Genomic DNA, 26,189 nt, shown 5'->3' on the forward strand with positions numbered 1-26,189 from the left:
TCAGTGTGTGTATGGTCAGTGTGTGTATGGTCAGTGTGTGTGTGTATGGTCAGTGTGTGTGTGTGTATGGTCAGTGTGTGTGTGTGTATGGTCAGTGTGTGTGTGTGTATGGTCAGTGTGTGTGTATGGTCAGTGTGTGTGTGTATGGTCAGTGTGTGTGTGTATGGTCAGTGTGTGTGTGTATGGTCAGTGTGTGTATGTATGGTCAGTGTGTGTGTGTATGGTCAGTGTGTGTGTGTATGGTCAGTGTGTGTGTGTATGGTCAGTGTGTGTGTGTATGGTCAGTGTGTGTGTGTGTATGGTCAGTGTGTGTATGGTCAGTGTGTGTATGGTCAGTGTGTGTATGTATGGTCAGTGTGTGTGTGTATGGTCAGTGTGTGTGTATGGTCAGTGTGTGTGTATGTATGGTCAGTGTGTGTGTGTGTGTATGGTCAGTGTGTGTGTATGTATGGTCAGTGTGTGTGTATGTATGGTCAGTGTGTGTGTGTGTGTATGGTCAGTGTGTGTGTGTGTATGGTCAGTGTGTGTATGTATGGTCAGTGTGTGTGTGTATGGTCAGTGTGTGTATGTATGGTCAGTGTGTGTGTATGGTCAGTGTGTGTGTATGTATGGTCAGTGTGTGTGTATGTATGGTCAGTGTGTGTGTGTATGTATGGTCAGTGTGTGTGTGTGTGTATGGTCAGTGTGTGTGTGTGTATGGTCAGTGTGTGTATGTATGGTCAGTGTGTGTGTGTATGGTCAGTGTGTGTGTGTATGGTCAGTGTGTGTGTGTATGGTCAGTGTGTGTGTGTGTATAGTCAGTGTGTGTATGGTCAGTGTGTGTGTATGTATGGTCAGTGTGTGTGTGTGTGTGTATGGTCAGTGTGTGTGTGTATGGTCAGTGTGTGTGTGTATGGTCAGTGTGTGTATGGTCAGTGTGTGTGTGTGTATGGTCAGTGTGTGTGTGTATGGGCCGCGTGTGTATGGTCTGTGTGTGTATGGTCAGTGTGTGTATGGTCAGTGTGTGTATGGTCAGTGTGTGTGTGTATGGTCAGTGTGTGTGTGTGTATGGTCAGTGTGTGTGTGTGTATGGTCAGTGTGTGTGTGTATGGTCAGTGTGTGTATGGTCAGTGTGTGTATGTATGGGCCGCGTGTGTATGGTCAGTGTGTGTATGTGTATGGTCAGTGTGTGTGTGTGTGTGTGTGTATGGGCCGCGTGTGTATGGGCCGCGTGTGTATGGTCAGTGTGTGTATGTGTATGGTCAGTGTGTGTGTGTATGGGCCGCGTGTGTATGGGCCGCGTGTGTGTGTATGGGCCGCGTGTGTATGGGTCGCGTGTGTATGGTCAGTGTGTGTGTGTATGGTCAGTGTGTGTGTGTATGGTCAGTGTGTGTGTGTATGGTCAGTGTGTGTGTGTATGGTCAGTGTGTGTGTGTGTATGGTCAGTGTGTGTGTGTATGGGCCGCGTGTGTATGGGCCGCGTGTGTATGGTCAGTGTGTGTATGTGTATGGTCAGTGTGTGTGTGTATGGGCCGCGTGTGTATGGTCAGTGTGTGTGTATGTATGGTCAGTGTGTGTATGGTCAGTGTGTGTGTGTATGGTCAGTGTGTGTGTGTATGGTCAGTGTGTGTGTGTATGGGCCGCGTGTGTATGGGCCGCGTGTGTATGGTCAGTGTGTGTGTGTATGGGCCGCGTGTGTATGGTCAGTGTGTGTGTGTGTATGGTCAGTGTGTGTGTGTGTGTATGGTCAGTGTGTGTGTATGGTCAGTGTGTGTATGGGCCGCGTGTGTATGGTCAGTGTGTGTATGGGCCGTGTGTGTATGGTCAGTGTGTGTATGGTCAGTGTGTGTGTGTATGGTCAGTGTGTGTGTGTATGGTCAGTGTGTGTGTGTATGGTCAGTGTGTGTGTGTATGGTCAGTGTGTGTGTGTGTATGGTCAGTGTGTGTGTGTGTGTATGGTCAGTGTGTGTGTGTGTATGGTCAGTGTGTGTGTGTGTGTGTATGGTCAGTGTGTGTGTGTGTGTGTATGGTCAGTGTGTGTGTGTGTGTATGGTCAGTGTGTGTGTATGGTCAGTGTGTGTGTGTGTGTATGGTCAGTGTGTGTGTGTGTGTATGGTCAGTGTGTGTGTGTGTGTATGGTCAGTGTGTGTGTGTGTGTATGGTCAGTGTGTGTGTGTGTGTATGGGCCGCGTGTGTATGGGCCGCGTGTGTATGGGCCGTGTGTGTATGGTCAGTGTGTGTGTGTATGGTCAGTGTGTGTGTGTATGGTCAGTGTGTGTGTGTATGGTCAGTGTGTGTGTGTATGGTCAGTGTGTGTGTGTGTATGGTCAGTGTGTGTGTGTGTGTATGGTCAGTGTGTGTGTGTGTATGGTCAGTGTGTGTGTGTGTATGGTCAGTGTGTGTGTATGGTCAGTGTGTGTGTATGGTCAGTGTGTGTGTGTGTATGGTCAGTGTGTGTGTGTATGGTCAGTGTGTGTGTGTATGGGCCGCGTGTGTATGGTCAGTGTGTGTGTACGGTCCGTGTGCGCAGTGCATGTTGTGAGATAATAGAGACACGTGTTACACTCGGGGTTTATAGTTATGTTTATGTTCCAGAATGTGATAATTATATTTCTATAAATGCAGATTTTTTTTCTTCAAGAATAAATGTGGATTGCTGTTCATGGGTAAAAAAAAATACAACATCCCCTGAAAATAAGCCCTAGCTCATCTTTTGGAGCAAAAAATAATACAAGACCCTGCCTTATTTTGGGAGAGAAGCGGTGGGGTGTGAAGCTCAGGACAAGGACTTGTTCATTAATGATCTTGATGCTTCTGTGACCATCTGTAGTAGCACGACCGTGTCTTTGGGGCATCGTCTTCTTACATGACCCTCCTTCTCCTGAGATTCTACTCTTGGACTAATGTCCTGGATTTTATCAACAGTGTCTGAAGGAAAAATGCCAGAAGGCATTACCCCATGAATAACGGGAAGGCGAGCAGAGCCAGGTCATGGTGCGACCACCGCTGTCTGTCCCAGATGGTGGCAGGTTTTATGCTGTAACAGTGTATTTATGTCTCCAAACATAACACTTATCATTTAAACCAACAAGCTCTTTCTTTATCTCCTACGTCCATTATCCCAGCATATTTCCGCCTTGTCCACGTTGTTTTTAGGAAACGGCAGTGGATCTTTCTGGAGGTCAGTGACTTTCTCCTCTAATCCTGCCCTGCATTAACATTAGCTGATGTTAGCGGTGCTCAGAGGTTACCTTGGGTTCCTTTGTGACCTTGCGGACTATTACACGCTTATTCTTCGTCCTCTCTATTGGTCGACCTCTCATGGGGAGGATAATAATAGATTGAATTTCCTCTATTTGAACATAATCTGCCTTACTGTGGATTATTATCAGGGTCTAAACTAGTCATTTATAGTCTTGTAAACTTTTCCAGCCTCATGAATGTCAACAGTTCATCATCTGAAATCCCAAAAACCTCCCTTGTTCATGCCAGGATGCTCTACCGCAATCCTTTATTATGAAGATCAGACTTTAATAGACCCCTGTTCTTTAAAGGAACCCATACGCAGATTAATGTCAACTTTCATCTTTAAATTATTTGATAATCCTAAAAGTTCACATACTTTAGTCTCTCACAGGTCTGTGATGCGGGATCATTAGTAGTTTTTTTTTGTTTGTTTTAATCAAAAAGTCTTTTTTTTTTTAAATAGTAAAAATCCAGATTTCTTTTAATGACAAACAGAAAAGCTGGTGACGAGCCTCAGCTGAGGGGTCCTCTTACCAGATCACCATTACAATGTATCAGTGACTGAGGACCCCCAGCTTTTAATATTTTTTATTTACTGGCTAACATGGTGCAAAGAAATATTTTTCCTGTAATATTTCTGACTCGTTTGTTTGATTTGGTTCCTTATCTACTTTTAGGACTTAAAAATGTAAAAATCTGATGTAGTTTTGGGTCAGATTTATGCAGAAATCTGGAAAATTCTGAAGGATTCACAAACCTTTAATCAGCATTGTAACGGACTGGAGATCCTTCTTAATTGCCATTATGTTATCCTGCCTCTCTGTGAGGGGGGCCTATGGTGCATTTTATAGGGCCCATGACCCCGTATTGTGCAGGCGATTTCTGCAGGATTTTGTATTCCTGTTTTGATGCGGAGCTGAGAATATAAGGTTTTCTAATGAGAAGCGGGAGATGGAGGAATTGCTGGAGTCGCTTTCTCCTTGCAGCGGATGAATTCTGAGCGGTGTCTCGCGTATGGCTCATGTCAGGGTAATTGCTGTGTGCTGATTTCCATACACCGCTGTATAAACACACAGGGATTTATGTAATGTGGAGCCCGGCCATGATACTGTGGGATGAGGAGGATGCTTCTCCGCGGGTGGAACATGGTTAGCAAACAGTTAGTTGGTTTGGAAGTGGATCAGGTTCTTGGTGATTATCTGTTCTGTGGAATTAGGTGTGAGCAGACCCTGTGCGATTGGGGTGGGAGTCGGGCGGCCGCACCATGAATATTTGATGTGATATCTGGGCTGAGTGGTGTTGGGAAAGCGGAGGTTTGTGCCGCGGCTCCCAACCCAGCGTTTGATTAGTGCCTAATAACACAGCAGGCTCCTGTCATAGTTTGTGAGTCAGATTCAGCTGCAGCCCACGTAGAGGTGAAAAATAAATGACTGCCTGGACGGATCTGAAGAGAAGACGGCAGCTGACAATGTGATCCGCTCCGTGCACACATGACGGCTCCGCAGAAGATCTGCTTCTGAGATCTATTGTTCTCACTACGTTCCTCAGCATCTCTGCCCTACACAGAAGGTTCCCCTCCTCCATACCCGATATATACTACCGAGAACGTACACAGAGGGACAAAACTTCACTTGTAATTTGCTTTATGTGATGTATTTTTATTTATTTTTCAGGTTAGTAATAAATTCAGATTTTAGAAGCCATTGCCTTAAATTATTCGCCTGCGCCTGACTCTGCATTGATCACCGCTCTACAAGTTATGTTAATTGAATTCAGGGTGTCAAGGAGCTGCGGTGACGTCTCTGGGGTGGAAGGAAGGGTTATTTACATGCAGGGAGCTGCGGTGACGTCTCTGGGGTGGAAGGAAGGGTTATTTACATGCAGGGAGCTGCGTTCCCTTCTTGCATAACTAATCGTCCTCTAACCCTGACATGTTCCTTTCTTTTTCTGAGTTACAATGTGTCCCCAGAGAAGCCGGTGGAGCTGCCTGTAGATAAGTTGTTGGAGGTGACATGCCTTAGATCGGGGGTCTCGTAAAGCAGGAGAGCCTCTAGATCGGGGGTCACTTAATGCAGAACGGCCTCTAAGGATAAAATGAAAATCGTAGCTTTGCTGCGGAGGTCTAATACCGCGACACCCCACCTTCACCATCCATAGGACATCACCGCTCCACCGGTCTTTTCTGATCGCCGGCAAAAAGTGTCCAAAACCCCTCTGATTCTTCCCACGCTCAATGTACACATTCACATAGCCCATACAGGAGGGCAGGACACGTGACCCGGCCCTACACTAACCGCCTAGGCGAAGGGTCCTGGGAAGAATAGGGTGTCTGCTACAAGAACTCATTAGGCGGGTCACGCAGTATTTTGTTTTTGCCTCTTTTATACAGTTTCAGGATATTAGCAGAGTGACTATAGCGAATCATACTGAGGGTTGGTGATGACGTTTGCTAACCTGCTGGTGGAGCAGAATTAGGTGCATGCAATGACTTTTTTGGTTGTTCTGCTGCAGGTGGTTGGGCAGACTGGTCAGAATGGAGCATGTGTCATGAAGATGGAACCCAATACCGAAACCGTTACTGTGACCTTCACAATCCTGGACCCACACATTGTCTGGGGAACAACACTCAGTACAGAGACTGTATCTACAATGAGATTCCTGGTACGTCCGGCAAACCATCACCAGATCCGCCCCTCTGATCATACGAGCACTGCTGGGATCTGTAGTCCGAGGTCCTGATTACTGTAATTAATATCCTGAAAAACTGTCATGTTGGGATCCCATCATTTTCTTGTAGACCTTGTGCATTTATACATTTACAACAGTTTTTCCTTTTTTTATTTACAGTCATTTTGCCAGCATCAAGTATTGATGAAAACAAAGAGTGTGGAGGTGAGAAACCCGAGAACCTGTATAATTGCTGACAGACTGGCGGCATATCTGTGTCTGAGAGCATGAGAGTGATCTAGTGAGTAGTACACAGCCATCACACCACGGGCACATCCTGACTAGCCTCCTCTTGTGTCCAATCTGAACAGGTTTCAGCCTCATTCATCTGATCGCCACCGGCGTGTCTTGTTTCTTTGGCTCCAGCCTCCTGACGTTTGTAATCTATGTTTATTGCCAACGGTGCCAGAGACAGTCTCAGGAGTCCACCGTGATTCACCCTGCAACCCCAAACCATCTCCACTACAAGGGCAACTCCACCCCCAAAAATGAAAAATATACGCCAATGGAGTTTAAGGTAGGAGTCTTACGTTGGGAGTAGAGATGCATGTCACGATGCACGAGGTGGGGACATTGTCACGATGCACGAGGTGGGGACATTGTCACGATGCACGAGGTGGGGACATTGTCACGATGCACGAGGTGGGGACATTGTCACAATGCACGAGGTGGGGACATTGTCACGATGCACGAGGTGGGGACATTGTCACGATGCACGAGGTGGGGACATTGTCACGATGCACGAGGTGGGGACATTGTCACGATGCACGAGATGGGATTATTATGTCATGATATAGATGAAGATTGATGTGGAGAAAGTGGGAAGAAAACTAGTTGCAGCTTGTGGAAGCATCTGATCTCATAGAGCAAGGAGATTTTGAATGATTGCTTGCTGTGAGCATAAATCCATTTCTTTATAGAGTGGAGAAAAAAAGTATTTGATCCTCTGACGATTATGCAAGTTTTCGCCCTATAAAGACTGAAGAGATCTGTTGTTATTATTATCTTAGGTAACTTCAACTGTGACAGAAAAAAACAATCCCGAAACTCCCATTGAATGATTTTTAAAAATAATATAAAATAAGTATTTGATACAATATAAAAAGAGAACTTAATACTTTGTACAGAAATCTTTGTTTGCAGTTGCAGAGGTCCGATATTTCCTGTAGTTCTTGACCAGGTTTGTACACACTGCAGCAGGGATTTCAGAGCCTCCTCCATACAGATCTTCTCCAGATCTTTCAGGTCACTCCTCCATACAGATCTTCTCCAGATCTTTCAGGTCGCTCCTCCATTCAGATCTTCTCCAGATCTTTCAGGTCGCTTCTCCAGATCTTTCAGGTCGCTCCTCCATTCAGATCTTCTCCAGATCTTTCAGGTCGCTCCTCCATTCAGATCTTCTCCAGATCTTTCAGGTCACTCCTCCATACAGATCTTCTCCAGATCTTTCAGGTCACTCCCCCATACAGATCTTCTCCAGATCTTTCAGGTCACTCCTCCATACAGATCTTCTCCAGATCTTTCAGGTCACTCCTCCATACAGATCTTCTCCAGATCTTTCAGGTCACTCCTCCATACAGATCTTCTCCAGATCTTTCAGGTCACTCCTCCATACAGATCTTCTCCAGATCTTTCAGGTCACTCCTCCATACAGATCTTCTCCAGATCTTTCAGGTTTTGGGTCTTCCGTTAGGCAATATTGGGTTCTGGTCTGGAGACAGGCTAGACAACTCCAGGACCTTAAGATGCTTCTTACGCATGCACTCCTTAGTTGCCCTGGCTGTGTGTTTCAGGTCATTGTCATGATGGAAGAACAAACCACGACCCATCTTCAATGCTCTTACTGAGGGAAGGAGGTTGTTGTCCAAAATCTCACAATACATGACCCCATCCATCCTTCCATCAATACGATGCAGTTGTCCTGTACCCTTTATAGTAAAGCACCACCAAAGTATGTCCAAAGTATGTTTCCACCCCCAAAGGTTGAAATGGTGTTCTTGAGGTTGTACTCATTCTTCTTCCTCCAAATATGGCAAATGGAGTTCATTCCTCCAAAAAAAAAGAAAAATCTAATTTTTGTCTCATGTGACCTCATGCCTCCTCTGGATCATCCAGATGGCCAATCGCAAACTTCAAACAAGACTGGAGATGAGATGATGTGACCAGGGGGACCTTGCGTGCCCTGCAGGATTTTAATCCATAACTTTATAGTCTGTTACTACTAACTGTAATTTTTGAGACTGTGATCCCAGCTCTCTTCAGGTCATTGACCGGGTTCTCCTGGGTACTTCTGGGCTGATTCCTGACCTTTCTCAGAATCATCCTCACCCCACGAGGCAAGATTCTGCATGGAACCCAAGAACGAGTAAGACTGACAGTCATCTTGTGTTTTCTCCATTCTCTAATTGCGCCAACAGTTGTTGCTTTCTCACCAAGCTGCTTGCTTGTTGTCCTGTGCAAAAAAATACAAATTAATAATCTAGAAATCCTACAATGTGGTTTTTCTGTTTTGTTTTGGGGTTTTTTTTGCAGGGGGGGGGTTGTTTCCTGTTACAATGGAAGTTACCTGTGATGGGAATTACAGATCTCTCCATTCTTGGCTGTGTATTTGATCCTTCTTTTCCTCGCTGTCTATGCGTGTCAGCTGCTCGTGGCTGTAAAGATTAGCCTGAATTGAGCAAGAAAATGCAATTATTTCCGTTAGTCATTCTACTAAAGTCATTGATTCATGAATCTTCTAGTTTGAGAGAAATTCTAGCTTTCTTCTGGATCTTGTCCACTCCTCTTAACTTCTTGGAACAGTTGACAACAATTAATGTTTGTTTTTTGCTATCCTGCCACAGAGATAAATCCGCCCTCTGCTGGCTCTATTGATCTGTGGCTTTGATTAATTTTTATGGAGTCTTGTTGTTTAAGAAGCCACTTTAGAGAGCGAGGCTGAATTCCTCTACAGCTGGAACCGGCACGGGCTGCTCTAGATGTGGTGGAGGCCTAATCCATGGTGAACTGGGAGTAAAGGAAGAGTCCAGCACTCCAACATCTGCCATATAGACACTAGCGATGAACGAGCACTGCCATGCTCCGGTGCTCGGCACTCAGAACCAACAGTGACCGCTCGGATGGGGTCCGACTTGAGTACAAAAGTATAATGGAAATCAACGGGGAACTCTAGAAATTTTCCAGGAAATCTTCAGGAAAAATGCTCGTCCCCCATTAACTGTTCGTTACAAGTACCGACCATGGTAGTGCCCGCTCATCACTAGTTACCAGTACTGAGCACCCGAGCATGGTAGTGCCCGCTCATCACTAGTTACCAGTACTGAGCACCCGACCATGGTAGTGCCCACTCATCACTAGTTACCAGTACTGAGTCCCCGAGCATGGTAGTGCCCGCTCATCACTAGTTACGAGTACTGAGCACCTGAGCATGGTAGTGCCCGCTCATCACTAGTTACTAGTACTGAGCACCTGAGCATGGCAGTGCCCGCTCATCACTAGTTACCAGTACTGAGCACCCGAGCATGGTAGTGCCCGCTCATCACTAGTTACCAGTACTGAGCACCCGAGCATGGTAGTGCTCACTCATCACTAGTTACCAGTACTGAGCACCCGAGCATGGTAGTGGCCGCTCATCATTAGTTACCAGTACTGAGCACCCGAGCATGGTAGTGCCCACTCATCACTAGTTAACAGTACTGAGCACCCGACCATGGTAGTGCCCGCTCATCACTAGTTACCAGTACTAAGCACCCGAGCATGGTAGTGCCCGCTCATCACTAGTTACCAGTACTAAGCACCCGAGCATGGTAGTGCTGGCTCATCACTAGTTACCAGTACTGAGCACCCAAGCATGGTAGTGCTGGCTCATCACTAGTTACCAGTACTGAGCACCCGAGCATGGTAGTGTCCGCTCATCACTAGTTACCAGTACTGAGCACCCAAGCATGGTAGTGCCCGCTCATCACTAGTTACCAGTACTGAGCACCCGAGCATGGTAGTGCCCGCTCATCACTAGTTACCAGTACTGAGCACCAGAGCATGGTAGTGCTCACTCATCACTAGTTACCAGTACTGAGCACCCGAGCATGGTAGTGCCCGCTCATCACTAGTTACCAGTATTGAGTACCCGAGCATGGTAGTGCTCGCTCATCACTAGTTACCAGTACTGAGCACCTGAGCATGGTAGTGCCCGCTCATCACTAGTTACCAGTACTGAGCACCCGAGCATGGTAGTGCCCACTCATCACTAGTTACCAGTACTGAGCACCCGACCATGGTAGTGCCCGCTCATCACTAGTTACCAGTACTGAGCACCCGACCATGGTAGTGCCCGCTCATCACTAGTTACCAGTACTGAGCACCCGAGCATGGTAGTGCCCGCTCATCACTAGTTACCAGTACTGAGCACCCGAGCATGGTAGTGCCCACTCATCACTAGTTATCAGTACTGAGCACCCAAGCATGGTAGTGCCCGCTCATCACTAATACACATCTAAAATAAACACCATGTGTTGGCGGCAGATTGAGTATTGAAATAAATTCAAAAATAAACAACTGAATTTAAGACTTCAATCAGTGCAACGTTAAAGGTCTTGTGTAAAAGAATGAATCTTTGTACAATGCAAAGTTCTGTAATTTTCTAATACCTAAAGGACAGATGAAGGTGGGGAGTCTAAACTGAAAGTTAGAAAATGCCAAGTTGTAGAACTTGCCATTATACGATATGATTGATTTATAACTAATGTGATATTTATTAAACAAAAAAAGAACATAACAGCTAAAAGCCTCCTTGGTTCAATGAGTCCTAGAATACAAAGCCTTTGATGTGTAAATGTAGGGTCTATGACGCCTGGATCTGGTCTCATGTCGTGTGCATGGCTGCATGTTACCCCGGGGCCATCCTCCCATCACAGAGCTCTGCCAGGTTCACACTTGTCAATCACCGGTAGCCTCATTTACAGATCCCCCAAATCCCAAACTAGTGGGATTACTGATTATACAGAATACTGAAATCTGGGAATACGGGGAAAGTCCAATTGTTTATTGGAAATCACAAAATTCATATGTAGATTTTTTAGGGTTTTTGTTTTTTTTTATTAAAGAGGTAATTTTGTAGCAGTGAGAGGGAAGGATGTCACCGCCAGGCCGTGCACCCCTGGAAGGCTCTGCAATATGCCAGGGTTAGGTTATCCCAGCCAGTGACCCAAGCTGGAGATGAATGTGCTGGTAGCTGTGGCACTGATAAACTGTGCGGTGAACACTGTGGCTTCCACCTTTCCATTCTGTACAAGATCCACAGGTTTGTACCTGGCAGTTTATCTGTGCAATTCGATTGTACCAATGTCCATATCACATTATCATCCCCTCACATCATTCTCATGTCACTGTGCACTCAACACCCAGAACAGTGACTGTGAAATGTTGCTTGTAGCTGACAGAGGTGACGCACTTAATAACGGGGACACCAGTCCTTGAGATGTGCCAGTGGAGCTGGAGAGCAGGTAAACTGTACCCCATAAGATGATAACCGCACCAACCTTTTTCCTGCAGATTTTGAATACAATAGAATATATCATATATTTAGTAACATTTAAGAGATTTGACATAGTCAGTGTATCACCAGAGATCAGCGGTGACATCACTGAGACCGCCACCTATCCACCACTAGAGATCAGCGGTGACATCACTGAGACCGCCACCTATCCACCACTAGAGATCAGCGGTGACATCACTGAGACCGCCACCTATCCACCACTAGAGATCAGCGGTGACATCACTGAGACCGCCACCTATCCACCACTAGAGATCAGCGGTGACATCACTGAGAACACCTCCTATCCATCACCAGAGATCAGCGGTGACATCACTGAGAATACCGCCTTATCCATCACCAGAGATCAGCGGTGACATCACTGAGAACACCGCCTATCCATCACTAGAGATCAGCGGTGACATCACTGAGAACACCTCCTATCCATCACCAGAGATCAGCGGTGACATCACTGAGAACACCTCCTATCCACCACTAGAGATCAGTGGTGACATCACCGAGAACACCTCCTATCCATCACCAGAGATCAGCGGTGACATCACTGAGAACACCGCCTATCCATCACCAGAGATCAGCGGTGACATCACTGAGAACACCGCCTATCCATCACCAGAGATCAGCGGTGACATCACTGAGAACACCGCCTTATCCATCACCAGAGATCAGCTATGACATCACTGAGAACACCGCCTATCCATCACCAGAGATCAGCGGTGACATCACTGAGAACACCGCCTATCCATCACCAGAGATCAGCAGTGACATCACTGAGAACACCTCCTATCCATCACCAGAGATCAGCGGTGACATCACTGAGAACACCGCCTATCCATCACTAGAGATCAGCAGTGACATCACTGAGAACACCTATCCATCACCAGAGATCAGCGGTGACATCACTGAGAACACCTCCTATCCATCACCAGAGATCAGCGGTGACATCACTGAGAACACCTCCTATCCATCACCAGAGATCAGTGGTGACATCACTGAGAACACCGCCTATCCATCACCAGAGATCAGCGGTGACATCACTGAGAACACCTCCTATCCATCACCAGAGATCAGCGGTGACATCACTGAGAACACCTCCTATCCACCACTAGAGATCAGTGGTGACATCACCGAGAACACCTCCTATCCATCACCAGAGATCAGCGGTGACATCACTGAGAACACCGCCTATCCATCACCAGAGATCAGCGGTGACATCACTGAGAACACCTCCTATCCATCACCAGAGATCAGCGGTGACATCACTGAGAACACCTCCTATCCATCACCAGAGATCAGCAGTGACATCACTGAGGACACCTCCTATCCATCACCAGAGATCAGCGGTGACATCACTGAGAACACCTCCTATCCATCACCAGAGATCAGCGGTGACATCACTGAGAACACCGCCTATCCATCACCAGAGATCAGCGGTGACATCACTGAGAACACCTCCTATCCATCACCAGAGATCAGCGGTGACATCACTGAGAACACCACCTATCCATCACCAGAGATCAGCAGTGACATCACTGAGGACACCTCCTATCCATCACCAGAGATCAGCGGTGACATCACTGAGAACACCTCCTATCCATCACCAGAGATCAGTGGTGACATCACTGAGAACACCTCCTATTCATCACCAGAGATCAGCGGTGACATCACTGAGAACACCTCCTATCCATCACCAGAGATCAGTGGTGACATCACTGAGAACACCTCCTATCCATCACCAGAGATCAGTGGTGACATCACTGAGAACACCTCCTATCCATCACCAGAGATCAGTGGTGACATCACTGAGAACACCGCCTATCCATCACCAGAGATCAGCGGTGACATCACTGAGAACACCTATCCATCACCAGAGATCAGCGGTGACATCACTGAGAACACCTCCTATCCATCACCAGAGATCAGCGGTGACATCACTGAGAACACCGCCTATCCATCACTAGAGATCAGCAGTGACATCACTGAGAACACCTCCTATCCATCACCAGAGATCAGCGGTGACATCACTGAGAACACCACCTATCCATCACCAGAGATCAGCGGTGACATCACTGAGAACACCGCCTATCCATCACCAGAGATCAGCGGTGACATCACTGAGAACACCTCCTATCCATCACCAGAGATCAGCAGTGACATCACTGAGAACACCGCCTATCCATCACCAGAGATCAGCGGTGACATCACTGAGAACACCTCCTATCCATCACCAGAGATCAGCGGTGACATCACTGAGAACACCTCCTATCCATCACCAGAGATCAGCGGTGACATCACTGAGAACGCCGCCTATCCATCACCAGAGATCAGTGGTGACATCAGAGAACACCGCCTATCCATCACCAGAGATCAGCGGTGACATCACTGAGAACACCTCCTATCCATCACTAGAGATCAGCGGTGACATCACTGACAACACCGCCTATCCATCACCAGAGATCAGCAGTGACATCACTGAGAACACCGCCTATCCATCACCAGAGATCAGCAGTGACATCACTGAGAACACCGCCTATCCATCACCAGAGATCAGCGGTGACATCACCGAGAACACCTCCTATCCATCACCAGAGATCAGCGGTGACATCACCGAGAATACCTCCTATCCATCACCAGAGATCAGCAGTGACATCACCGAGAACACCTCCTATCCATCACCAGAGATCAGCGGTGACAACACTGAGAACACCTCCTATCCATCACCAGAGATCAGCAGTGACATGAGTGAGAACACCTCCTATCCATCACAAGAGATCAGCGGTGACATCACTGAGAACACCACCTATCCATCACCAGAGATCAGCAGTGACATCACTGAGAACACCTCCTATCCATCACCAGAGATCAGCGGTGACATCACCAAGAATACCTCCTATCCATCACCAGAGATCAGCAGTGACATCACTGAGAACACCTCCTATCCATCACCAGAGATCAGCGGTGACATCACTGAGAACACCACCTATCCATCACCAAAGATCAGCAGTGACATCACTGAGAACACCTCCTATCCATCACCAGAGATCAGCAGTGACATCACTGAGAACACCTCCTATCCATCACCAGAGATCAGCAGTGACATCACTGAGAACACCTCCTATCCATCACCAGAGATCAGCGGTGACATCACCAAGAATACCTCCTATCCATCACCAGAGATCAGCAGTGACATCACTGAGAACACCTCCTATCCATCACCAGAGATCAGCGGTGACATCACTGAGAACACCACCTATCCATCACCAAAGATCAGCAGTGACATCACTGAGAACACCTCCTATCCATCACCAGAGATCAGCAGTGACATCACTGAGAACACCTCCTATCCATCACCAGAGATCAGCGGTGACATCACTGAGAACACCTCCTATCCATCACCAGAGATCAGCAGTGACATCACTGAGAACACCTCCTATCCATCACCAGAGATCAGCGGTGACATCACTGAGAATGCTGTTTTTTCATCACTGTAGGGGAATGGTAACTTGCTGGGAAAGAGGTTGCGGGGGGGTAACCTACAGAGATCACAGGTATTGCTGATCCCAGTAATCGCCGTTGGTTGTCAGCTGTATCACACAGGTGGCATATGGATATGGATCAGATTTGGCTCCTGGGCCTTCTTTCATACAATTGAAGGGAATAAACGCTCTACATTTTTAGAATTGTTTTGATTGTAGGCTTCAAACATGGTGTAAAAAATAAATGTAAAACTGCAATCTTGCCACACTGGGCTGTGAAGTCCGCTGTGTGCTGCCGTATGATGCATTCATGGTGAATCAGTCGCTTTGGTTGAATTGTAATTTTTCTTTTTCACAAATGCTGAAAAAGAAAATGAACAAATAAAAAAAAAAATCTTCAGCAAGAACAAATGTGTGTCTGTCCTGAGTGTCCATAATCTCCTCCGCCGAGCTCTGTAATTCTGCAGCTTTTTAGTCATTGGCTTGAAATAAAACCTAATGTCCCATCAGCTGTAGTGTCCGCCTCCTGCCCGGCTCTGCGCGCATCGAAGGAAAGCGGAAAATAAACTCATTATAGAAATCTCCAATTTATCTCATGTGAGCGAAAATTTCATTTCTGCATCTGAAGCTGCAATCAAATTATACCCCGAATCGAATAACGGCACGCCTTCATTCATCTAGAAAATAACCAAGATTCGCCGTACAGATCATTCTCGCTGCCCCGAGAGGCGACATTTCAGAGAACGTAGTCCGCTGATATTTCACCTAATTACTCAGGAAGGAGAATTGGCTTTACAATAACTGTTGCTGCATCGGATATCCAAAGACTGATGCACAGGCCCAAAATATCATGCTCATCTGGCAGCCAATCAGAACGTCCCTGGCTGCATCTAGATTTAGTGAACGGCGCATTGTTTCACAGCAAACACAATGTGATAAATGGTCACTTGCACAATACCACAGAGAGCGCTCCACTCCCTCCAGACGTGGTTATAGGCTACATCATTGTCTACCTCCATCAGTGAGTCGAGATTTCATAATACCTAAAAAATGTTGTCACCTATAGTAATGGGCGGAGGACCGTGTGCGGTGGAGGATGGGGCTGTAAGGTTCTACTCAATGATCTAATAACTATTTTTGTTTTTTATTTTACAGACACTCAATAAAAACAATTTGCTTCCAGATGACCGAACCAACTTTTACCCTCTGCAACAAACAAACGTGTACACAACCACGTACTACCCGAGTACTTTAGGCAAATATGACTACAGACCAGACTCTTCTCCAGGCAGAACTTTCACCAACAGCTGAGATCTGGCCCGGAATGGAAGTCGTCACACTGAGGTTCCTTCCCCTTCCCATGCTCCATCTATATGGCTCCGCTCATTCTCTGATGTAACTTGGGCACAGACTGGACCTACTGATTCTTCCCTGTGAACTCTTGTGGAGTTGGCCCCTATGACATGGCTAGGGTGGTATCTTCATGTTTTGGGAGAGCATAGTCAAAGGCTTCTGTAGACTTGAAGATGAACAAGCTTCTTCCGATAAGATCTTGGAACATGTTTTTTTTAAAGAACATTTCTTGGAGTTTTGCGTAAGCGTTTGACACGTTCACTCGTGAGGGATTTCTCTTTTATACGCGAAGAAAATAACACGTTACACTGAATGGCTTTGTCGCTTGCATGACCAGCTCCTACAGCACAGCGTGGCTCTCGCTCCGCTCCTACTCCTCGGCACAGCGTGGCTCTCGCTCCGCTCCTACTCCTCGGCACAGCGTGGCTCTCGCTCCGCTCCTACTCCTCGGCACAGCGTGGCTCTCGCTCCGCTCCTGTTTGACAGTATTTGGATTGTACCAACAGCCTCAAACCTTTACATCAGTCACGCTGCTGATTATTACTGAATTTTTTGAAGTGACATTAGGACACTTTCCTAATAGACTATTCTTCACAGCCTCTAACAAGTGTCAGAATTTTTCTTGTTGATATATAGTAGATCCATTAACACAAGAGGATCGAGACAGATCACATCATGTGAACAGGTGTCTCCGATCCACCACGATGTCCCTGTGACCATCAGTCCGGACCTGCCTACAAGAGCTTTGTGATAACGTTTTCTCCAACAAAGACCTCATGACAGGTTTTATTCTGTTTTGACGTCTTTGTTACATAGACTTATAAATTGTTAAAATCAGGGTTTATTAGACAGCGAGCGGAATTCTAGTTGACTTTCCTTGGCCTGGTCCTCTCCTGCCCATGCTCTACACCATGGAGGTCTGCTAGGTGTGAGGTGGATCAGATGTGTCCATGATGACTGCTCCAGGGGACTCTTCATACAAGGCAGGACCGGACCACGCTCAGATTGGGTGGATTATTACTTTCTGATGTAATAACTTGTTTTGATGTACAGAAGAAACTGATCCGTGAACAATTTCTGTTCTTTTCATGGTTCCTAGGATTCAGAATGTCTTTTTTGTTAGATTTTATATATATATAAGTTAACAGGACAAAGGAAGAATGTCTACAGCATCTTGTCTTCCACAATGTATGTTCAGCCCAGAACATGTTACACCATCAGTCTTAGCTGCCAGCAAGTATTTCTAAAAATGTGTTTGGTGGTGAAAGGGTTATCAATCTTTTAGCTTTACACATGGCATCAATTTTTACAGCATTGAGGAAAAATGGCGGCCACAAGTAATTCTGCATTGATCCTGAAAGCGACCATCACCCCCCGCACCAGGGCAGGGCCAGAGATGAAAATGATGTGTTTTTGAGATATGCATTTGTTCTGAGAGTTGCGTTAGGTTGTGTAGACTAATGTCTGATCTGTGTGTGCAGATATTAGCATCGATGTCTAGAACTTTTTATGGAAAGAAAATAATTTGGAGAATGTAGCAGAGCGACTGTAGTTCAAGTGTTTTCCACCTTAGTTTAGAGTGATTGCAATGCAAACCCATTCAGTGCCTCTTCTGTTTTATGGTATTTAACGTTATATGACGCAAGATAAGGTTCACACGCGGGTGAGCCTTATTAATGCAGCATTCCCAGATCCATAGACTGGAGGAAGCAGCAATACAAGTCATGTACAGATATAACGAGCGGCGTTACACTACAGCAGCAGACACAGCACACAGCTCTGCACCATGTTACACTACAGCAGCAGACAGCGCACAGCTCTGCACCACGTTACACTACAGCAGCAGACACAGCGCACAGCTCTGCTCCACGTTACACTACAGCAGCAGACACAGCGCACAGCTCTGCTCCACGTTACACTACAGCAGCAGACAGCGCACGGCTCTGCACCACGTTACACTACAGCAGCAGACACAGCGCACGGCTCTGCACCACATTACACTACAGCAGCAGACACAGCGCACAGCTCTACACCACATTACACTACAGCAGCAGACACAGCGCACGGCTCTACTCCACAACTTGTGCTTCTTACAATTAGTGACAGAAGCCGCTCACCCCTCAATAGTGGCATTTTTTACCAGGTTTACAACATTGCTTTTTTCATCTCTGACTGAGAGGAGAAATATATAAATGTGCAAAGGTTATGCAGATACAGAATTATTTGCAGTTCTGTAAGTTTTTCTGTCAGATAAAATGGTTGTAGATCAGAACGTTCCCTATAGTGAATTCAGCAAAATCAGCCACGAAATCAGCAGCACACAGTAAATAAAGTAGTATATATCAAAGAGGCAGCACTTGTAAGCATGAAGTTACAAGCACATTGTGAGCTCTATGGCACCACTGCAGCGGACTTTTGTTGCATCGCTGGAGTGGCGCTTTAAATTTAAGCCCCTTGTCATATACTCATCTTCTGGTGGCTTCACCTTCTATCGCCACTGCTCCGGTTAGTTTCTGGCACCAGAGGGCACAACTTAATACAAGTCTATGAGAGCTTCTTTCTGTTCTCGTCCTGGCTCTCAGAGCGATGCATTGGGAGCTTGAGATGTATCTTCTGACTTCCAGCCAGTCAGAAGATACAGTCACAGGATGGCGGGACCGGAGCGGCGCAGAAAGGAGAAGCTGCTGGAAGGGGAGTCGACGAAAGGGCACACAGGGCTTAGATTTAGAGAACCACTCCAGCAGCAGAAAAAAAACAAAACACAAACAGTGGAATGATGCTTTAAAAGATGTGCAAGAACGGCTGTCATGGTTGCCATTTTTCCACTTGTCTTAATTAACCAGTATGAATGCAATTTCTCATATTCTTACTGTGAACTAATATAAATACACTACAAAGCAGATCTATAAAGTTGCAGATAAATCTCCATGACCATCAGACTTCTCTGCACTCGGTGGCTCCCACTCCCACATTCTGTATCCTTATCACATATTACAGCGCTAGTATGAATCTACTATAACGACCATTGGTGGAGCCCACGAGGTCAGGGGGCCACATCCACAGCATGTGGAATTGTGCATTATGATGAGCTAAGGGACTGCACAGTGTCCACTCCTCTGTACATACTAAAGAGGTTTTCAATAATCTGCACATCCACACATTTATGGATTAAACGTCTGATAGAAGGGTCCTGATTTTTCTCTTTATATTTTTGAGTGAAATGTAAATTGTTCTTCTATCCTATAATCTACTGACAACGTCTCCGAATTTCCAGCAATACATTTTACCTTAGGAAGATTCAGAAATCAATATTCTGTGGAATAACCATGATGTTTAATCCCAGATTTTCTGCGTCTTGGCCGCTTTCCACCAGTGTGTGACACTGCTTTTGGGTGACCTTATGCCACGCCTGGTGCAGAAATGTAAGCAGTTCTTCTTTGATGGCTTGTGACTATCCATCTTCCTCTTGATTACATTCCAGAGGTTTTCAATGGGGTTCAGGTCTGGAGATTGGGCTGGCCATGACAGGGTTTTGATGTGGTGGTCCTTCATCCACACATTGATTGACCTAGCTGTGTGACATGGCGCATTGTCCTGCTGGAAAAAACAGTCCTCAGAGTTGGGGAACATTGCCTGAGCAGAAGGAAGCCGCTGCTTTTCCAGGATATCCTTGTATGCGGCTTCATACGTCCTTCACAAAGTTTAATCTGCCCAATTCCAGCCTCGCTGAAGCCTCCCCAGATCATCACCGATCCTCCACCAGATTTCACACTGGGTGCAAGACACTGTGGCTTTTTGCACCAAGAGTGGTATAAGGTCACCCAAAAGCAGTGTATTTCCTGAGGTAACACATTATTATATTGTTGTGTGTAAATGATGATGGACTTGTTTTCTTTGCATTATTTGAGGTGAATACAATGCATTTCTCATCTTCAGAAAATAAATACAACATTTATTGCTGGAAATTCGGAGACGTCGTCAGTAGATTATAGAATAAAGAACAATTTACATTTTACTCAGAAATATAAAGAGAAAAATCAGAAAAACTGACAATTGTGCAGCGGTCTCTTAATTTTTGCCAGAGCTGTGTGTGTGTGTGTATATACACACACACACACACACACACACACGTACATCTAATAACCCATAGTCTTACCCTATTCCCCAGGGTAGTTCTCTGCCCGATGTTATGGGCTCAGCTGTAAGGCCCCATCTTTCTGAATGTTTCCGCAGTATCCTCGCTGCGGCACGTTCCTCCGAGACCCCTGGAATACTAATGATTCCTGACTTTGACAAATCCATTTTATGTGTTAAATTCAGGAAATTGTACAGACACAAATTACATTTTCCAGCTGCGAACAAACCGTCACTTTGTATATTTACATCTCAGTGTGACGGCCGATAGAGACTCAATCGGCCGGTTACAGATAACCAGGCATTAAATCTACAGCACAAATATTGCTGGTAACCTTTTAGAGGGAGGGATAATTTAATTTCTGCAGACGAGTGAGGAGCATCAGGGGAAACATCAACTCGTTTTATTATTGAATATCAGATTAAATGTGTTTCAGATAAATATTTCCCCTTGAAGATTTTCCAGTTCCGAATTCTAAAAGGTTTTACTTATTCCCAGAGTTGAGAACCTGTTGGTCCATGTCCTAGACACCAGCCTAATACTAACGTTAGCGGCATTTCCTCATCCTCCCCTGCGGGAACCGGTCACCCCACACATCCTAGACCCTCCACCATCGGATGGCACTAGATCTGCACGGAATAAACTACATTTAATCTGTGATGCCATCTAATTCCCTCCTCAGTCCTTCTGCCCCATTATGCTGTATCAGAACTGATCACAGACTGAACACATCTCACATTTGCTTTACTTGCTATTTTTCTAGTTACTTGGCTTTCCTTAAATGCTTCTAGGCAGATTTTCACTAGACTTAGTCACACCACGATGACATCTGATGTCCGTGTGAGTGACTTATTTCTTAATTAGAAGGTTATTTGTATTGAACGTCTATGGAAAGGCTGGCCAGGCTTGTTATGCTAGGCAGCTCGCAGTCTAAACAATGAGAAACTGCACTCTCCAACAGTAGGAACAGAACTTTTATGAGACTGTGCACGAGGCTTTTCAGATTTTTCTGCATCAAAACCCACATTGTTACTGAGAAAAATACTGCATAAAATCTGCTTGATTTTTATGTCCTTCCTTTCAGCATTTTTGTAACATTTCTCACCCATTGGAATGAAAGAATTGACATGCTGAAAATTTCAAAATAACACTTCGATGGTTGAAATCTACAAGGGAAAAATACACCGCATGTGCATGAGATTTCAGACATGTCATTCACTCCTGACACTGTAAAGTGCAGCATTTTTACCCTTGAAACACACACGGAAAAAAACCCTGCAGCACCCGAACAAGCCCTGACACTAAGGTCCACTTCATCATGACTGGTGTTTTGTACTCTTCTTGATGAAGGGTGCGCTGGCGTAAGATGCACCAATATCATTAGGAGGCTTACACTTCTTAATAAATATGGCACAGCTTTAAGCTGCCCTGTTCCACCGCAAGAAATGCCGGCAGGGGCTGGAGAACCTTTCACTTGTAATTTATGTCACTTTTCAGGCATAAATTCTGATGAATTTGTGGGCTGTAGAAATGGTTAATTCATCTGCACTCCAACCTGTTTTATTAGAAGGCACGATGATTTGGGCATCTGGATACATTATTACTTCCACTATTTCCTAGCTGGTGGAAGACCATTATTTTGCCAATAACATTTGCTTCATTTTAGGATTAAAACCCACCTCCTTTCTAGCGAGGGGCATATACACCAGTTTTGTGCACGGTTGTCTGCGTATACCTGCCTCAATGTATGTCCGTGCCATATTATCCTAGACTTCATTTTCACATTTGGCTACAAAAAATAAACTAACGTTCACACAAGTCACTTTTTTTAAAAAAGCATTTTAAACTATTTTAAACTTGTTTTGTGCACATAAACATTGAAGTTCACAGGGCAGTGTGAAAGGCGTTCTGGGGATTTATTTTTTTTTATCATTTTCATATGCAAAAAAATTACAGATGAGCTAGGTAAGGTATTTTATGGCATCAGAAAAAAAAATCACCAATTTATGCCAAAATAATACTTGCATGCTCAAAAATAATTGGCCACCCTCCAGCCAAGTAGACCAGCCGAGCGTTGTACAGGGGTTTTAAAAGGCAGTTCACATACATACATCCACCTTAGAAATTTAGACAAATAATGGCAGAAATAGGTTTATTAATGTGATTGTGTTCCAGATATGTAACAAGCCAGCATGGGTATGCAGAAATGTAGACTGCGGATAGCTATGGCACTGGCAATCGCCCACTGTAAGGTTTTTAGCTGGTAAACACCGGGCACAGTGCAGAATACATTTTTTTTTCTTCAACTTACAGTAATAAGTGATATTACATTTTGATATTTTATACTCCTGATATATCACATACATTACAATCTGTGTGATTTCTGCTAAAATCTGATGCATCAAACTGGGACAAGTTGAAGGGAAAAACAATTTTTGCAGGATCTATAGTAGAATCTGCAGCAAAATGGGAATAGTTTATATTTGGATTTTCTTGGAAAAACCCAAGGAAAACAAACCTCCAAATTGAGCATGATGTGGATTTACTTACAGAATTTACCCTGTGCTGCATGATGTGGACTCAAAATTGGTGCTGCGGATGAACTTCTGAATGGTGTCCATAAGGAGTGTTTATTCCATAGCATGTAGATAGAAGTTTGGAAAATCTCATCCAACTTGCTGCTATTGAAATATTCTGTGGATTTAACTCAGAACAAAAATCTGTACCATACTCACCCCCCTCATGCTAACATACCCCCATATATCCTCAATTTTAAGAATGCCTATAGAATAAGAGGGTCATCAGTATAAACAGAATTTACTGTCTGACCAGTGGACAGAGCCCTGATAACATCTGAAAAAGCATCGAATAAATGGTGACCTGTGTGATACTTGTAGATAGAATTCCAGTTATAGAAGGACTCAATCAACCCAAATGATTAGTAAAAGGGGTTGTCCCCTTTTAAAAAAAAAAAATCCAGGTTCCCAGGCGGTGTGTGTGTGTGTATGTATGTATGTATGTATGTATGTATGTATGTATATATATATATATATATATATATATATATATATATATATATAAAATATATACAGTACAGACCAAAAGTTTGGACACACCTCCGCATTCAGAGAGTTTTCTTTAGTTTCATGACTCTAAAATTTGCAGATTCACATGGAAGGCAACAAAACTATGAATTAAAACTTGTGGAATGAAATACTTAAGAGTGTGTAACAACTGAAAATATGTCTTATATTCTAGGTTCTTCACAGTCGCCACCTTTTGCTTTGATTACTGCTTTGCACACTCTTTTCATTCTCTTGATGAGCTTCAAGAGGTAGTCACCGGAAATAGTTTTCCAACAGTCTTGAAGGAGTTCCCAGAGATGCTTAGCACTTGTTGGCCCTTTTGCCTTCACTCTGCGGTCCAGCTCACCCCAAACCATCTCGATTGGGTTCAGGTCTGGTGACTCTGGAGCCAGGTCATCTGGTGTAGCACCCCATCACTCTCCTTCTTAGTCACATAGCTCTTACACAGCCTGGAGGTGTGTTTGGGGTCATTGTCCTGTTGAAAAATAAATGATGGCCCAACTAAACGCAAACCGGATGGAATAGCACGCTGCTGCAAGATGCTGTGGTGGCCATGCTGGCTCTGTATGCCTTCAATTTTGAATAAATCCCCAACAGTGTCACCAGCAAAGCCCCCCCCCACACCATCACACCTCCTCCACCATGCTTCACAGTGGGAACCAGCCATGTAGAGTCCATCCGTTCACCTTTTCTACAAAGACACGGTGGTTGGATCCAAAGATCTCAAATTTGGACTCATCAGAGCAAAGCACAGATTTCCCCTGGTCTAATGTCCATTCCTTGTGTTCTTTAGCCCAAACAAATCTCTTCTGCTTGTTGCCTGTCCTTAGCAGGGGTTTCCTAGCAGCTATTTTACCATGAAGGCTGCTGCACAAAGTCTCCTCTTAACAGTTGTTCTAGAGATGAGGTGTCCAAACTTTTGGTCTGTACTGTGTGTGTGTGTGTGTTATATATATATATATATATATATATATATATATATATATATATATATATATATATATATATATATATATATATATATATAATAATATCCGTGCTTCATTCCCCCAGGTCTGAATCTCTGATGTTGCTCCCGGTGTCTGATTTTGACCCGGAGGAGTAAGTTGAGGTTTTGGTTTTCTATAACACACTGCAGCCAGGGGCTGGGATTCTGTGAAATGGGACAATCCCCTTTAGCATATTGATGTATTACAAAAAAGCCTTCCTATATACTCATTGCTACATATTTTCATGAGTAGTTCGGGTGCCAGCTGTGGAGCCGCTGGTTACCGCACTTTCAGCCTGTGGATAGGTGAAGTTGTAAGTATGGAAACCCTTTAGGTATTCTAGAACTATCCATCACTGCAGAGATTTCTTCCCCAGCATAGAGTATGGCTGTGCTTGGTGCCAAACCTGATAATATACAGAGCCATTGTGTGCGCTAATTACATTATCAATGCTTTTGGGGGGAAATTTTGGCGCACGCTGAGACTTATAGTTTCATAATTCCAATTTAGCAACTTTACTGATGGGTCAAGAACATTTTATTTTATGCTCTGAAAATGCCTTATACAAACCACGATTCCAGCATCCGGCCTTTTTTTCCTTACATAGGTTTAATTGCTTAATTAGGCTCTTACATGAATTGTAGTGTGTGCCATGGGTAGACGTGTTCTTAGGATAAGGCTATTGAGCCATAATATGCATGTGTGCCAGAGATCAACCTCCATACAGCACTACATGTGACGCAGGATGGAGGAGGCGTGCGGTCTGAATTACTGCCCGTCCAGTGTCTCTCCTGGAGGCCGGCATCAGAAGAGCGGCATTGTTATGGTGACCCATCACTATGTCCCGGATGCCTTATATTTCATCTCTTGAATTCTTTGTGAAAGACCTTAATCGGATTAGATTGTGCGCTCTTGAGGGCAAGGACAAAACTTGTGTTGCCGTTTTTGCCGTTGTTTCGGGTAGTGCTGTGCACTGCAGCCACAGCTGACTCTGCCTCAAGGTTTGGATGGGAATGGGCAGTTTGGGAACCAGAAGTTGAAATTGAAAGTTGTTTTTCCGCTCCCAGACGTTTCTATGCCGATGGCTTCGCCCCATTATGCAAAGCTTGCCGTTAATTAGTGGGCTCTGTGCTGAAGGCTCATTACCTTCCTATGCAATTGAACTTGCCATGGTACTCTAGAATAATGTGACAGATTGTAATCACTGCCTTTAGACACTGTGAATTCCTTTTTTGGTACTCTGTATTTTTTATATATTGTACAATGTAAAAACAAAAGCCTTCAAAAATAAATGAAATGTTTAAGAAAAAAAAAACAGAACAGAAAGAATAAGAATGGCTCTTGGTGACTTTTCAATGAGACTGGATTGTCTTTAGGGCATGTTCGGTTGAGCGTCTGATCCACACTAAATGATACTGTACAGGGCAGTTCATGGACCGAGTGCGTACGGGAAAAAATCACAGTAAGCGCTAGTTTCTTCAGTACGTCCGATCACACTCCCCCATTCAGGTTTATGGGTGCAGAAAGGAAAAGTATTGGATGGTCTGTATTACATTTGCTTTTTACGAATGCATTGCAATTAACTGAGGAAACCGGATCTGTTCTTGTAATCTTTTTAATTGTTGATGTTTTAAAACGGATGTCATATGG

General features: G+C 44.9%; 1 protein-coding gene across 2 annotated transcripts in view; it reads left to right on the forward strand.

Annotated features, from left to right (window-relative positions):
• SEMA5B (semaphorin 5B) overlaps positions 1 to 25,885 on the forward strand; it is a 359,347-nt gene extending 333,462 nt beyond the window's left edge. The window contains exons 20-24 of one of the 2 annotated variants that reach the window (XM_075317013.1): positions 5,737 to 5,886; positions 6,073 to 6,117; positions 6,264 to 6,469; positions 11,384 to 11,453; positions 16,132 to 16,222. In XM_075317013.1, coding sequence (XP_075173128.1) covers positions 5,737 to 5,886; positions 6,073 to 6,117; positions 6,264 to 6,469; positions 11,384 to 11,453; positions 16,132 to 16,142 — 482 coding nt within the window. In that variant the 3' untranslated portion in view covers positions 16,143 to 16,222. Of the gene's footprint in view, positions 1 to 5,736; positions 5,887 to 6,072; positions 6,118 to 6,263; positions 6,470 to 11,383; positions 11,454 to 16,131 lie in introns of both variants that reach the window. The other variant, XM_075317012.1, reaches the window with a different exon arrangement.
• Positions 25,886 to 26,189: the final 304 nt, after the last annotated feature.

This window comes from Anomaloglossus baeobatrachus, chromosome 7 (genome assembly GCF_048569485.1).
Source record: "Anomaloglossus baeobatrachus isolate aAnoBae1 chromosome 7, aAnoBae1.hap1, whole genome shotgun sequence".
NCBI lineage: Eukaryota > Metazoa > Chordata > Amphibia > Anura > Aromobatidae > Anomaloglossus > Anomaloglossus baeobatrachus.